Below are 17,454 nucleotides of genomic sequence, written 5' to 3' on the forward strand. Positions count from 1 at the left end.
AAGACAAGACTTTTTTACCAGCAGATCTGAAAACAAAGAAGACCCAAGTGCATTTTTTCCATAATCTAAAGTTAATTACCAAGCCAATTGTTAACATGGTTATTATTTTATTTTCTTAAAGGTAATATGTATGTAGTACAACTGTTTTCTAGATACTTTCTTCAGCACTGAAAACATGTGAACAAATTAGGAAGCTGTTGTATGATATACATTGGCTAACATCTGATGGGATACTATGACTAAATTTTAAAAATAGAAACATTATGAGATTCTTCGCAGATAAAGATGGTCTAGGAAAACTGTAAGTCTTCCACAGAATATGACATAGCTGCAAAAGCTAGCCATTGAGTGAAGATACTTTAATTCAGTACAGGACTTCTAATTACCATGTCATTCTGATAAGAATGTGAATTTAATTGCATTTAAGAAAAAACCAAGATGTAAAGAACTAACATTGACTTGTTCCATGCTTATTTTCTAATTTAAATTCTTCCATTTAGATCTGAAAGAGATTGAGGGAAAAAAAAACAACTACCCCACTTTCAGGCATACCACTGCTCCAGAAAAAAAAAAAAAAAAGAATCAGCTGAAGAAAAGGATCTAATTGTCCTGATTTTTGTTGTTAAAATCTCAATTAATCTCCATTTTATTATCATCAACCATAGGATGTTCATCTTTATCTTTAATTCCCTTCAACAGTAATGGGGTAACAGCATTACAAGGATATTAAAAATTTTGCTCATATTCTTTAGGACATATTCAAGTCATATTTTGCTCTTGAACTGTAAGAAAGTCACAGCATTCCATCTCATGGAAGCTGTAATCTATGGGTTTCCTTTATGTTTTGTGTTTCATGGCTAGAACAGACTTGTGCACTGCAACATCTCTTTTGGTCATATCATGGAGTTCCATGACAGTAGCATATTGTGGAAAATAGAGCTAATCCAGGGAGACAAAGTCATATGAGAGATGAGAAGGGGGAATTAGCAAAGGATCCTAACTGACCTTCTCACATACTGAAAGTGCATCACCATTATTTGGAAAGTTTACCAAAATGAGAATGTTTAGATTTTTTTTTTTTTTTTTTTTTTCAATTTTGTGAGTAACTGATATTTTGTTTCATCCTGAATTCAGGACAACATTCTGTAAATTTTAGCTTTCTCCACATAAATCCATATTTTCAAAATTTTTCACTCATTTAATTAACATCTCATGCTTCTGAGAATTCTTTACCATGACAGAAGATGACAACAACATATAGAAAGGAAAAAGTTACTATAAGACTGTTAAATCTATTTCGCTGTGTTATTATATCCTGGGAAACTTTGAACTTGAATACAACTTTAAGTGTACAACATCCTTCTAACTTCATATGCAAACAAGAGAAGTAGGACAAGGATCAACCCCTTCTCTATTCCCCACTCCTTGAAAAAAAATTAACTAAAAAGGTTCCTATAACCTTCATTATGAAACTTTGCTCTTAAATCTTTCTCCAAATCTTTTCTTGTATATCCCCCAAAATATTGACATTGTCATTGAAAACACTAAATTTGAAAGTCAGAACAGGCAGAAAACAAACAGAAAGACAGCATCTTTATATATTCACCATGCAATGATCCAGCTGTGACTGTACTACTTCCTGCTCAACACTCTTCGTCTCCAACTTGGGCACCTGCAACTTCACTTCATCCAAAATTCTTTTACATTCTTGTAGGCGCTGTTCAAAGTTTGCTGGCTTCTGAAATAAGCGAAACTTCATGGAGACATCCTGTAGCTTTTTCTGAAAAGTAAGCATGGGTGAATAATAAATGTGAAATTAGATCAACACTGAAGACAAGACTTAGACTTAGATGTTTCAAAATACTTAGAATCCATTATCAATAAGCAATTTCTTATTTAAAGAATTTAAAACTTCTGGGGAAAATACCAGCAGCAGAGAATCTTGGCCATCACAGGAGAAAAAAAATCTTGTATCATCCAGTGCACTGGATGCAGCAGAGCCAGTGAAAGAAGAGCCCATATACTCAACTGAAGAATGGGAGAGTTCTTGTCTTTTCCATTATGCAAAATGTTGGGGGGATGTGGTGAAAATGGAGGTTTAATGGCTTGAGCATAACACATTCACCTTCCAGAGTGGATGCTCATCAACTCTAATGTGTTGCTGTTTCTTGGCATAAGGAGTGAATCTTTCAGTTCCTCAAAGAAACCTAAATAAAATGCCTAAGCCAGTATGTCTACCAAAACCCCTGAGATTTAGAGTATAAAATTGAACTCTATTTCAATTTAAAAACCTTGAGTAAAAAGCAAGCAATTTGAAGGCAGAAAAATCTAGGACAAGCATGGCTTCTAATTTCACAATTTTCACAATTTGTTATCTTTGTGCATTAATTATATTGTTTGCTCACATGATCCATAGATCAGCGGGAGGAAAAATAATTGAAAATAAAGCAAAGAAAGGGCATTTTAATTACCTACTTGAATAAGAACTAATTTCTCTGTAGAAGTACAGAGCAAAGTACTAGTAGAATAAGATTTCCTACTATTTGAAAAAAAAAAAAAAGAAAATAATGCATGTCACTAAGAAATTGATAAGTAATTAAACAGGAACTCTGCATCTGCAAACACACTTTTGAACTTTTATCTTCAAATCCTGGACACTTTATACCAATACAGTGTTGTCTGTACTTGAGAAACTTGAGGAAAAAGTGTAATAATAGGCATTAGTACAAACGTTTCCCACATTTATCAGATTTCTATGAAGGAGGCAGGAATCATGAGCAGAAGACAATTCTGGGTAACACAGAAAACTGTTCAGATATACAGCAGCTCCTTCTAACAACTTTCCTCATCAAATACTCTTAATGAAACCGAGATCTGATGGGGTAAGAAAGGAAATGTTTCCTAGCAAACTAAGTAAGTGAACAATTGTATAAAAATAGGAAATAAAGAGGAGGAATAAGTGGTCTTTTTTTTCTTCAGTGTGTTTGCATACACTAAATTCATATTTAATTAGTTTTTCAGCCTCTTGTTACGCTTCAACTTGATGAAGATCAAGTCCTGTGGGAAACTTGCAATGCCATATCAGTATCTGTTACAGTTTGTTTGCCAATACATTAAACATGATCTAGAAAAGAGAATGACAGTATTAGTTGTAGAGAAAAATTAAAGCCATTTGTGAAGAGTCACTGAAGGACTGCTGTGCACTGAGGATCTGTAGGAAAAACTCAAGCAAATTATATTTAATTCATCTAAAAATTAAGTAATTCTCAACACAAAAAAAATACTAAGCTTGATATAAAAGTGGGTTCTAAATTATTGATTAGAACTCACACTGGAGTTACAATAGATCATGATAAAAGTTATATTATATACTCATATCTACACCCAACATTTAAATGATTGTTAACTGTTTCTCACAATTCATGAAGAAGGTGAAATTGAGTTCAGCTTTTGCATAGGGAATCCAAAATGAACAAAAGGAAGGACAACTTCACATGGCATTCAGGCAAATTGTGTAACTAGCTGTTAAATGAAGTTGAGGATTCCAACAATTTACAGGACTTCACAAAGCATTTAGACATGAGCTTTTAAGTGCTTCTGACCCAGAAGTTACTTATCTGCAAATCACTGGGAAGCACTAAATATTCACCTCACTGTACTTCATCACTGTGTTCTGGCTATTACTGAAGATATGGTTTTGGGCTAAATGGATCTTTGGTGAAAAGTAACATCAGGATTCTTAAATCCTTAAAATGTCTAGTCAGCTGAATGTACTTCACATCAACAGTTCAATTGATGGCAATACTCAAACTTCACGGCCAGTAGGCAAACCTGGCTGGTGTAGATAAAAAGCACAGCAACAACTGACAGGAGAAGAGGAAAGTCAGTACCATTCATTTTTGATTTGAAGAAAATGTCGCCTTTAGAAGCAAAGGATCCATAGTTATTCAAAAGCAAACTGCAAGTAATTAAATGTTTTTAGAGATTTAAAATTCTTTTATATTTTATTACATTAAAAAATGTTAAAATATCACTTGGAATTAGCAATGCAGTAGGGGAAGAGAGTCAACGGAGTATCTTTTTACCCTGACAAGTGTGTCTACCTTAAAAGACAGATTAAAGTAATAAAAACACGAGAATGTCATTAGTGTGCTGTAGAATTTCTTCCTGCAAAGAATTTACAATTGAATTTCCAAAAATAGTCCACTGTCAGACAAGATTGCACTTTCACGTAACAATTGTTAGTCTACTAGAAATAACTAGGTCTTAAATCACTATGGCAGAAATAGATTTGTATTTTGCTAGTTGTCCTTTTTCCCTTCAATTTAAAAATTAGACCTTAACTCTCAACCCACAGTAAAACAAGGTTAAATTTGGTCACTTAGCTGTTTCACAGCCTCACTGCAATCAATTATTTTCTTACTAATATTTTTTACTTTCTGTCTAAGTAATTGAACTAATATTAGAATAAATGTATGTCAAATTAGAAATACTACTTACAAAAAAAAAAAAAAAAAAAAAAGCTTGCAGCATTTAAGTGAGAATGCTCTTCAGGAAAAACTAAGTGAAGTGAAATGTGATTTACCTCTAATGGTACTGCACAATGATGGAAAAGAATTCAAGAGACTTCACTGGCCTAAATTCAAATATAGCCAAAAATATTTGGAACAAAGGATTCAGCTTCTAGCCTTTTTGGTGGTTGATATTTATATTATGCATGTCAATTTGCTATTTTTTGTTCATATTATATCTAATGCAACCAAAACATTCTCAAAATGACTCCACTAATTTGTCAAACTGATGCATATGGTCATCTAGAGAAGTCTTTTGAAGAAAAGATATCTGCACAAAGATGGATCGAGGGAAAAAAAAAAAAAAAAGCACCTAGAAAGGGTAGTGTTCCCTTGCATGCTGTTGAATTCATAAACATTTAGATACAAAGTCATCTGATGCCTGCATTTCACTGATGAAATACAGGCAACATCACAGCTGCCATGGAGACCACCAGGAGGTGAGTTAGAGTGAAGGAAGACAGAAAATAAGGAAAAATAAATATTCTCAACAAAGAAAAGCTAGTCCTACAGATTAGAGGACACATTAAAAAAAAAATTAAACTTGCTCATTTCAAATTAATTAACTCTTTAAAAAAGCCATTAATGCTACCCATAATAAAATGTCAAACTGAAGCTAAGATGCCTAGAAATATTTCACAGAGATGAAGAAAAAGATGGTCTTGTTTACTGTTAACAAAATTCTTTGTCTTTCCTAATGAATTATGACAATTTGTTTTGCAGCCTGAGGAACTTTGGCACTAGTGCCAAAAACAAAACCAGCAAAACAGTCAAGAACCCATCATAGATTAAGGAGTAAAAATGTATATTGTTGCTAATTGTTAATTAAGTCTTCTTGAATTTCACACAAGTTTCTCTATGTCTGTTAGCTAATGCATCTATCTTAATATTTTAAACCGATGACTGCAATGCACTGCTCAGCATATATTTGTCTATCAAATGCAGTTCTATCAAATATTTCCAAATATCGTAACATTATTTTAACTGCAAGTATTTACAAATACCTCAAAAGGTATACCAAAAAGCCTCACTTCAGTTTTAGTTGTTACAACCACAGCACATTCAAAATACCCCTTTACACAGTGTCCCTATCTGTTGGTTACATCAGCTCGGCGTACCCTAGAACCATTGTCAACTAGATAGGAAGGCTGTAATAGGAAAATGAGCAGTAAGAAGATATGAATGGTAGGCTTTATCGACTCTAATTTCCTGGCTAGAAAGGGGCAGCTAAAACAGAAGTGATAGCTTAAGAACACTTCATATCATATTAATAATACTCATGCTGTTTGTTTGCATAAGTGAAGAAAAAAGTAGAGGAAATAAAATTTGCATACCTGTGCCACGTCAATTTGGGAAAGCACTCTTTTGGCAGCATCTTTACCCCGGTTTCGTTTCTTCATTTCTTCCAAACTAATCTCGTGGCTTGTCAATTCAGACTGTATTTTCTATTGAAGAACAAAGACAGTAATCATCAGGGTTTGAAGGAAATGTTTATGTTGCTAGTACTTTTTGGAACAGCTGTTATGAAAGATATTAAATTGAAATACTACAACTACACTATATACCGGATCATTAGAGGAAATTATTCAAAGAATTTCTTGTTTACCACCCTGTAAATTATTCAGTTTAGTTTCTCTCAATCATAATAAACCCTTCTTCTCCTGTTCAACCATATATAACTCTGACATTGTGACACTAATGACATAAACTTGCCAAGGAAATTGTGATTAAATTGTAGGAAAAAAAATATAGATTTCTTTCTTCTGAATGAAAACAACTATTTTTATTGGGAAGAAAATTAAAAATTAATCATAGAAAAAATGCAAATAGAAAAGCGATTTGCTTCACTACTCTTATTTCTTATAATTTTCACACTATCATCAGGCAAATTGAGAGAAAACTGATCAAAGTATCCTGTATGTATAACATCTTTATCTCACAGAGCAGTGTTATATCTAAAACAGTATACGGTTTGTGGCATATTACTGACCAGAATATACATTCAGTATCTGTAGACAGGCTAAATGCATACTGGCATGTAGGTCATTAATATACTAACTTCATCCATTTTCTAACACACATTTCTGGTTATGTCTGCAAAACCAATCTGCAATCAAATCATCACATGAAAAATACCAGCGTTGTTGGTTCACCGTAAATCAACCTTAGAAGAAACAATTAACTAAAGCAGTGTTGGCTAGTGCAATGTAGTGGAAAATAATCCCCATGAAGTATATTGAAACAACATAATTTAAAGTGATTCACATATTTTTATTTTTAAATTGCTAGAAAATGAGAAACCATTATTAGCAGAATTACTAGACAAGTACTACTGAGAACAATTACCCTGTGAAATAAAGACAAGGTCTTTTCCCACCAGGAAAAGTATTTGAGGCCATTACTTCTGCATGAAAAAGTGTAATGTATTCTTTTTTTCCTATGGTATACAAGCGTTTCTCAGATACTCTAAAGACTGAGTTTAAATATATGCACATGCATTTATCTTACACTACAGTAACTTGTGAAATATGAAAACTGTGTAATTTAAAAGACTGCAAAGAATTATGCAAATAAAAGAAAGGGCCATCCCACCACGTCTTGGTAATGCCAATAAGATCGTAGCCCTGGAGGCGTGTGCACATCTCTAACTCCTCTTGCTTGTTCCCCATGCTGCATGCATTTGTGTAAAGAAACTTCAGCTGGGCGCCTAATGGGGCTGACTTACTGGCTGGAACGGCTTCATTTCCTTTGTGTTGCTCTTCAGGTGGCCATCCTTCCTGTTGTTTTATCTGTAATTCCCGATTCCCTTTGCCTCAGGATTTTTATCTATCCCAGGAGCTGCTGGCTCATGACCATAAGACTTTGACTGTAGTGAAGGGTCACCAGCTTGGCTCAGGGAGCCAGGCTGAAGGCCCTTACTAGCACCCTGTCCCTCTAACCCTGGTGTGGTACCTAAAAGCTCAACACGGAAAAGCCGAGTATCACACATTTGCCATTTAGTTTAAAGCCCTGTCAATCAAACCCGCAGTACCCATCTTTAAAAGCACAAAAAGAATATATGCCAATGATACCACACTCTTGCAAAAAAAACAGAAGAAAGGCATATAATACATATAGAAGATGACATGTAGGAATGACATGCAGGTAAGTCTCAACAAGAACAGCATACTTAGTTTTGGACACTGCTTTTCAAGGAAGATTCACTGAAGAGTCCAAATGAGAAGAACAAATCATTAGAGAATAGAAACATGATTGACAAGGCAGGACTGAACGAGTCGGACACGACAAATGCAGTTGCAGTTAAAACACAGCTAATGCAATGTTCAGCTGTTATGGAGACGTGTAGCGTGAGAATCTGTATAGTACAGAAATCTGCACAGATATTCTAACTTAATATGTAATAAAATGTAAGCTTACCCTTTTGAATAACACTATCAGCTATTCCCTCTTTGACCACTGATCTACACATGGCTGAACACAATAATTTTCACAATTTCCAGTAGAGGAAAAGTAAATACCTTTAACATTAGACATTTTACTAAGTAGACAAGTGTGAATTCTTTGTCCCAATATATTAGTCTGAAGGCAACAAAGCATGGCGTTATTCTTGTCAAGCAACACATTGCACAACTGAGCAGCTCTTCCATTAAGTTTTTTGGACATAGCACAACGGTATTTTAAAAATTATTATTAACCATCTTCACTTAGAAAATAGTCAGGCATGTAGTACTTATCACTACAGAACTGAAACTCTTCAATGAGTTTATTGAAAAGGTAAAGTGAATTACTTTTTCTTTTCTCAGAAATACAATATTGTTCATTTATTCTCCACATTGCATTTTACATAAGTCTACAGGGAGAACAACAAACACGTGATTGTTCACATGCAGCTGAGAAGTGAAATATGCATAATTTCTGTACCATAATATAAAACCCCTCATGTAATCGCTCAGAGTAAACAGAAGTACAAAGTGGAGATTCTCTCTTCCATCAGAAGCTATTTAATTACAAAGCTACAAATAATTATCTGAAAAATATTTTGTCATATAAATGTAACATTTTCAGTACAGAAAAATTTTCTTCCTGTCAGTTAGAGAGTACTTGAAAAAAAGTCAGCAACTGGAAAATTCCTGTGACAACAACTTCATTCCTTGTATTTTCTTGGTAAGTGTAAAGAAATCAAAGCCTTCAGTTGAAATCATGAGGCCAAGCACACAAACAAATAATCTTTCCTTCTGGAATACTGTTTTAGACTTTACCTCATTACAGCTTTTTTCTTCATTACACCTTGAGGAATCTGACCTGATTTATCTATGCCATTGCTGTTAGATTGTTTTGGCTGAATACAGCATCTTTAGTTGTACTCAAAATGACTTGGGTGGCAGTGGCTCTCTAGCATTAAATTCCCAGTGCCACATGGTGGAGTAAGAAGCACACAGAATTTACATTCAAAAACTGATCCAAAGGAGAAACTGACCAGCACATACTTAATTCCCCTTTCTTTATCTTTACTTTCTGAAAAAAATGAAATGATCATTTCACTTAAAAAGAGGAGCTCAATATCATTTCTTTTTTCACATTCATTTCCAATCAGCTGAAACAAAGATTATTCCTCCTATCAATGCTCTAAACAGATTTGAATTTTTGAAGCAAATACACAGAGCTCCCAAACCCTCAACAGCTTTCTGACTATAAATTCTCCCATATGTTCTTTTAGAAATGCAACACATATTGCTAAACAGTGTGCTAAATCCCTCAGCATGGATAAGCTGACCCTTGCCCAGAAACCAACATCACTGACTGAAAGATTCCCATTCCAGCTGTGCAGACGCTATTGTAGGGTATCTTACATGAATGAGCTGTTTTTAGCTCTACAAACGAACTGTGCCAGCAGAAGCTCCACATGAGATACATCCATTCAGTATGTGTCTATTCTGCCACTGGTTGGCATGGGCATTCACTAACGGAATGACTCAGTATATTTACCCGCATAAAATTTGTTGTTTATTCCCTTTCCCTCTAAGGATTCTAAAGAGCTTCATGTCTGAACTTCAGACAACTTCAATATTTGCATTAAATCTGTTCAGTTCTTAATTAAGTTTTTTTCATTAGGTCTCACTGGCATCTTAAAATAAAAACATGAAAGGGAAAAACTTAGCAGCCTCTATGCTAGTTTTCCCACAGTGGATATAGTATAATCAGGTAAACTTGACATCAGACAATACAATCTCAAGAACAAAAACAAGTTCTGCAAAAGCACTGAGCTGAAATTTTCCCATGAAAGTGTGCTAATTAAGGTTTGTTGAGTTTTGTGTTGATGAAGTTCTGAATTACTTCCTTTTGCATAGTCTGTAACCATTGCCAAGATTGTACCTGAGGACACACATAAACCAGATGCATCCATGGGATATATGGAGCACAATCAAAAATTGCTACAACATAAGGGCCCAAATACACCAGAAGAAAGGAACATTTTCATATCATATTTTTCTTATGTATTATTTATAGAATTACAAGGTGAGGAATTAAACTGATATATCATTAACAAATGCTGATTTGTATCTATTTCATAAAAGAATTATTTACATTATTCATCTTTCAAGGAAGGGGTAAAATAATTCAAGAGCGTCAACTGATAACTAACATAGTTTAGAATTCAAACTGAAACAATAATTCGTCTGAATCTGATCCTATTCTTATACTGAGGCAGGTTAGAAGCAAATAAATTAGAATCACTTTCAAAATAAGAGTGAATGCAAATACGATCCTGTTTTCTAAATATAACTTTTTAAATTCATACACACACACAAAAAGATCTCCATGTACTTGCAAACACACACACAAAAAGCAACCAAAAGGAACTTATATCTACATTTAAATTCAAAAGACATGAAAACCTTTATTTTTAAAGGAAAGACAACATGATTTTCAGGGCCACATATATTCAGCTCTGCATATATTTAAGATCATTTAAGCTACTCCATACAAGACACTAATTTTTTAGAATGATTAAAAACTCTACAAGCATGCCAGAAAAAACACAATTGAATGCCTCTTCTAAAATCATAAAGCATTCATTTTCAATATCCCTCTAGTATTTTTTCTTTGTTTACTTTTGTAGTCTGACTTCCTGCATTTAGATAGAATTTACAGAAAAGTTGCTGTACATAATATTGTAAACTATTAATAATTTTATACCAGAGATATTTGGTTCATTTAATTTGTTGGGGTTTTTTTACCATTTTAATGTTGCAGTAAACCAGGTGTTATAGAAGAAAGAATCAAAGAGTAAAAATATGAATTAGAAGTAAATTTTTATTCCAAAGACTCAATAATTTCTAAATAATGGGAAAAGCACTTTCTGTTAAAATTATGTGAGCTGTAAAAATGGAAATGCACATATATGTGCACATCATGAAATAATTAATAAAGTTGTCTATGGTTCAATAATTTAGTAACAATCCTTAGGCCATGTAATCAACTTTGTAAAGGAGCCATCTAAGAGTAGAGAAGATGATGAGTTTCTTCTTTCTAGGATGGGAACTGGATTTTAAACAGTCATATTATTAATCTTTGTCATATTGAAATTACTGTGTAGTCTTCCATGACATTTATAGTCCTTTACATCTTCTGGACAGGTATATAATATAAATCAGACGGAAAATAGGACTCTACTAGACAATTAGCTTGAACTTCTCAGAGTAATCCTACCTAAAATTTACTTGCACTTTCACACTGATCATGTTGCAAGTGCCCATTTTTAATATGAATCAGAGGGACAACCAAACACTCTTTGGTTGATTTGAGAACACCAGTAAGCACATCAGTTCAACCTGTATATAACTTACCTGTGCTTCCTGAGGGACCTGTGCTGCATCAACTCTGTCTGCAATGTAGGCAGTTAGCTGTTTGTCAATAACAGCAAGAGATTCTTGGATTAAGCGGAGGGTTTTGTCAGTCTCCTGGGCAGACTGAATACTCTGTTCAAGACTCTTTTGTCTTCTCACAGCCTAAAAGCAATGACAATGTTATCAATATTCACAGTAATAATGCATCTAATACATTTTTACCCACAATTCTTTTTTTCCAAAAAGTAGGCTAATAATCAAAAACAGTACTCCTGACTTGTGCTCATCCACCTTTTTGTATGACAAGTTGCGCATCTTTTTGCCACCCATTCAGTTCTTTTTAGTAAGAAACAAACAAAACCTCAGGTAGCACAGACAATATCTAAAAATTCTAGGACCCTGAAAAACCAATGCATGCATTGAGGATCTCTATACAGAGTGAAAGTTGGCAAAGCCACATAATAAAACCATCCTGATAGTGCAGCCTTTCATTCTGAGGCATAGCAGTCCTCCTGATCTTATTATACAGTTCAAGGGATTTTGTTTACTGAGAATAGGGTTACTGTCATCACAATCCCATCTGAGACAATCCATTTTGGTAAGTGAGAGGGATAAAGACTCTCCTGAGAAGGAGCTCTCTTATATTAAGTATAAATAGCTGTTTGGAACAAAGGCAATACCTTCTCTGGAAAAAAAAAAAGGACGTATCCTTGTCTTGTGTTGTTTGTAGACTTGCCCAATCTATTATCACCTTAACCATAGTCTCCTTTAACCAAGGAAACTGAGACTCTTGCTTCTACTCCACCACCAGTGCCACAGTGGATTGCCTACCATCACCTTTTACAGAATCCATTTTTTGAGAAGGATGCTTTCCTTTCAAAGGAGCTCACTTTATGGTTTACCAAATCAGAACAATAAATTCTCCTTCCAAGTTGTCCTTAAAAAATACATATATTTAAACACTTGACATAAATGAGTTAGCTTTAACTATTGTTTGTAACAGCTTAATATGGTATTTACCAGGTAATAAATTACCTGGTACTTTCTTCCATTTGTCACTGTGTTCACTTGCAGACTCATATTTTACTTAGACTACAGTTTCTGCCTAGCAGAGTTTCTGCTTTATGCAAAGCACATAATAATTACCAATAATCTCAAGCGCAATACAGTTTTTCTCTGTACAAGCCCAGCCATACTGCTGACCACAGAATAAAGTGACTACCTTTCTTTGACATGAATCAAAGGAGGAAAGCAAGCAAGAACTCTTTAAATAACATTGTTAGGTGTCCTGCCATTTTTCAAGTCAAATCACGCTCTATCTCTTTGGTGAGCCAGCTACACTTTAATTTGATTTCATACCTATTACGAAACTTTCCTTGAACAAAAATACCTCTCAGGAATTCAGTGAGAATATTTGATATATCTGTACCTTCTTCACGGAGCTCAGTTTCTTATAGAGCTTCACATTTCAGAAATGAAACAGATTATTTCTTGCTAGCATTCTTGCTAGCTGTTTGAGTTAGTTAAAGGATAGGGATCCAACCAGCATTTACTATATTTGTATTTGTAAGCTGCTTTGTGCTGTTTCAAAACAGCTGATCAGATAACCTTGTATCACTGCCAATTCCAGGAACCTTCTCTGGAACTGAGCAGCTTTAGGTATCAGACCCACGCTGTCAGTGTTAATGGAAGCACCTGAGCCACTAAGGTACTATTACCCTACCAAATGAACCATTAAAACTCTAACTTCACAGTACAGTACTGAGACTTGCTATTTAAATGATTCATTCGATTTGAGATTTTATATTACAATGTTCTCAGCCTGTTCAAAGCAGCAGGGTTAAAAACCACACCTTCCATTTACCTTGGCAATCCTTACTACTCATTTGTAAGCCTGGCTAAGAACACTCACTCTCTACCTTCCCCTTCGCATCACTATACAGTAGACTGAAAGACACATTAGATCAGGTAAGGTAAGCAGATTTCTACAGCTCATGGGTAAGGGCATCCTTCCGGAAGCATGGAAGAAAACCTCTGCCTTTACAGATCTCTTTGGGTAAGAGGTAGGGCTAACCTACATACAAAGTCCATTCATACTGAGGGCTGCAGCGTCCTGATGTTCAGAAAAGCTCACCATTTGAAATAAGACACTGGGAAAGTTCCATTTTTTTTAGTCATTAAAATAAATGCCTGCACTTTCTGGAAAATTCAGTATACTGGACACAAATTCAGTCCTCCTGAAAAACTACTTTTATAGCAATACTTGAAGCTTTGAACTTTTGTTAAATGCCGACCCATGCTAACTATTATTTGCATCTAGGCACTTACTTCAGTATAGGTAAATTTGTTGCCAGCCTCAGGAGCAGCTTGCATGCATGCACTCAAGCAGTTATCACTGCATGGAAACTCACAAAAAGTCTTAAAATTGTATGACAAATATATGGTGATTGAAAAACTCTCATCCCTTTGCTGATACCAGGAGAAATTATGTATATCAAAATCCTGTTTTAAAATGCAGTTGGAAAAATGAAAACATTCCCAAATTCATTGATCAAATATTAAATCAGATAAAGTTAAGAAAGAATTACAATAAATCCTTGCCTGAGTCTGACTGAATTTTTATGACTAGATTTGAAAAAAAATATGAAGTCAGAAAAATATATATGCATGCTTGTGATATCTTTATGTGCACACAAAGTAAATATGTGCATACATACGTGCAAAGCATTCTCCTTTCATTGTCTTCAGGGAGAATTTGATTACAGCCTGAGAAACCTGTGTGACATTTGTGTCTTCCAAGTGAGCTGAAAGTACATCTTTTCCAAAAACTCTAAACAGTTTAGATGAATGAACGGATATCAAACCAAGATGTGAATGCAGCGGTACATGAGAGGAATTACTTTGGCAGTGGGAGCAGAACCACAGAGTCAAATGCTGGGAAATAGCACCATTAGAGTTGTGATGATTTTCTCAGATATAAATGAGTGCTGCTTTTACTTTTTTCTTTGTATCGCCTACTGGGAACAGACCCCATCCTGCACCCTCAGCCATAGTCAAGTCTCTGCCCTGACCCTGTTCAATTCACACAACAAATGTAATAAAAAAAACTTCACAATGATCTTATAAGAGGTAAAATACAGTCATTTAATGTAAGATATTTCTCCAGTACACCAAAGCTGACTCAAAAACCTAAGTAGGTCCCTGACACTATCACTGGCATTGCAGAATACTTATCAATTCAGTCTTAAGGCAAACACCACAATATGGAGGAGGCTGCTTCCTTTGCTTTGGTAGGAAAGAGTTACTGATGGAGGTAAGCATTAGGCAGCTTTACAAAAAGGGGCAGACATACTATACACTTACATCTGTGAACATGAGTTTAAAATTCTTCCTTAAAACTTACATGTCTGTGAGTGTGAAAATCTATGTATGCATATTTTTAAAAGACATGTGAAAGTTGAAATTTTATGTATCTGTAATATCAAAAGATCTTAATTTTTGCTGTTCTGTTTTGTGGGGGTTGTTTTGTTTTTTATTTTTCCGTTGTTTGTTTTTCACTGAGAGATTACGGGTTTTCTATTCCTCTGTGGAACAAATAGACGGTTTAAAATCACAGTGTATAAATGGGTCTGAGGACATAACAGAAAGTTCTAGCTCTGCTCTCAGATCATAGTCAATAAAGCTGGAGGCTCTGGTCTCTAAAGGGAAGTGTCTGACAGTTAATTGCTAAATAGGAAATCTCAGGAAAATAACCAACTGTTTAATTATTTCTGAGCCTGTGAAATGTTGTCAGCTGTCAAGGAAAATAAATACAAACAACAAAATCTGCTGTTAGGCACTACCAGAATGAAAGAGAAAAGAAAAAATATTTATGGGCTGATTTTTTATTAAAATCTCTACAGGTTTTTATAGATTTTTAGGTTTTTTTATGATTTGGTATAACACATAATTTTCATGATATGGGGTACTGCATAAATCTGTTTACAATTTAACAAAGATCAATGGTAAATGCAGGAAATGGTAACATTGCATATTATCCATATAAAATGCCATAGTAAGGGAAAGGCTGCATCGAGAGACAATCAAATATCAGGAAAGCTGGAGGTCTTCAAAGAGCTGCTTATGATTATAGCTTGTTCTTTGATGTTGAATGTTATAAAGCTACATTTAAAGACATTGCCGCTTTTTCCTTAAATAAAATTTCATGTATTTAACGTGTATTTAACGACATTAGTCACACACGCAGTTACTAAGATGTTGGTTAAGAGTTTTATGGTTAAAAGCAAGTAGAGTTTTGTTGTCAAGGCAACAAATATTTAACCTTTTAAGCCATAAAGGGATATTAATCTTTGATCAACTGTATTCCAAAACTGCAAACTATACCAAGGAGGTTTTCTTTATCTCTTCAGGTTATCATTGCAGACACATAGTGCCTCAGAACTTGTTAAAACAGCCCTTTTAGCACCCTTCAAAGCAATAACTAGGAGATGGGGCCTGAAAAATTCCTTCCCTTCTTTAGAGGAGAACAAAACAGAAAAATTGTGTCAAATGATGCATGTGTGCTCTTTGAAAGAAACAAAGGGTAATCTTGAGGGGAGACCTAAAAGAAATTAAGACACAGTCCCCAAGAATAAAAATTGAATCTAGTATAAAGGCCACCTGAACAAGAGTGTTTTATACAGTTTTTTGCAAGCATAATCTCAAGAATATCTAGCTGACATATTTTAAGTTTGCTGGACAGGATGTAAATCACTTTCAGCATTAGAGATGATTATAGTCACTTGCAATATTGGCTTGAAGTTCTTCAGGCGACAGTGTTTTTTAGATCAAATTTGAGTCATGAGTGAATCAGTCCTTGAAAAGTAAAAATAGGGTATATTTTGCTTATCGATTAGCCCCAGATGTTCAAAAGCAAACTAAACACACTCAGTCTTTGTTAACTAAAGAAGATAAGGCATACAAACATAAAGCCATTATCTGGCTTTAAAAATGAATCTCTGTCTCAGTAGCAATGCTGAATTGTCTTGCAGCATCACTCTTATGGCAGTAGTTTGGTTTGGTTGCTCTATTAGTAATGAATAAATATTTCACATATCAGTTTCTGCCAACATGAGCTTATTGCCTTGGTAATTACCTGCACAATTATTCAAATAAAAATAAATAACTTAACCACATTAGGATATCCTATTAGTCTGTCTGAAGTAGAAGTGACCTTGAACACAAGCTGAATAGTGTTATGTGTCTGTAACGTAATTTTCTGCAAGGAGAGTGCATGCTGTTTGGATTTCAACAGGGCTACACAAACAGAAAATTCAGTGGTGGAAATCTATGAAAAAAAGTGTGAGAATTCAGTGGAAAAATTAATAAAACATTTTTTTTGTAGAAAACATGCAGTAAAGAAGTGGTGGGACCGAGTCATTTGCAATTGAAATAGTTTCTTTACAGCTCTTACATTATATACAGACCTCACCATTAGTATTTGACTACTAAACATCAGATCAAGTTTTCACAGATGAGCAGAGGGTTTCTCCCTCACTGCCTGCTTTTTGTCTATGTTTAAATTACATTGGATTGCTATGAATACATTTCTAATATATTTTGCTTATCCAAATGGTCTCCAGAATTTCACCATCTTCATGTTGTAATTTCCACATTTAACCCCTGCAGCTGGCAGAAATTTTGATTTAATGTTTATTACTGTGAAGACTGACTAGTATTAATCCGTCATTCAGCAAGACTATTTGAAAGTCCTTTTTCACACACTGGAAGCCCTCTGTATATTCCCAGTTTTCTCCTCCAAGTCAATAAAAAACCAACAGATACCAAGAAGCAGAATTCCAGGGAATGCATCTGCTTTCAAGTAGAAGTTAGACGTGAAAAAAAAAAAAAAAGTAAGAAAAAAAAAGGTATATTTCTTTTTTTTTAATAGGCTATGCTTAATTTTCTGTTAGGACACTGCCCATCAATATAGGACTATGTGAATTCCTGCACTGCACCAGAACTACTGTCAAGTATTTAATAGAAGGAACCAAGCT

At 34.5% G+C, this 17,454-nt stretch overlaps 1 protein-coding gene across 7 annotated transcripts in view; it reads right to left on the minus strand.

Moving 5' to 3' along the window:
- Window positions 1-17,454, minus strand: part of DMD (dystrophin) — a 1,195,780-nt gene that overhangs the window by 706,059 nt on the left and 472,267 nt on the right. For all 7 annotated transcript variants that reach the window (XM_014954058.1, XM_014954055.1, XM_014954053.1 and 4 more), the window contains 3 exons: window positions 11,420-11,581; window positions 5,906-6,016; window positions 1,607-1,780 (listed from right to left, as the gene is read on the minus strand). In XM_014954058.1, coding sequence (XP_014809544.1) covers window positions 1,607-1,780; window positions 5,906-6,016; window positions 11,420-11,581 — 447 coding nt within the window. The remainder of the gene's footprint in view (window positions 1-1,606; window positions 1,781-5,905; window positions 6,017-11,419; window positions 11,582-17,454) is intronic.

This window comes from Calidris pugnax, unplaced genomic scaffold, assembly GCF_001431845.1.
Source record: "Calidris pugnax isolate Ruff unplaced genomic scaffold, ASM143184v1 scaffold246, whole genome shotgun sequence".
In the NCBI taxonomy this organism is placed as follows: Eukaryota; Metazoa; Chordata; class Aves; order Charadriiformes; family Scolopacidae; genus Calidris; species Calidris pugnax.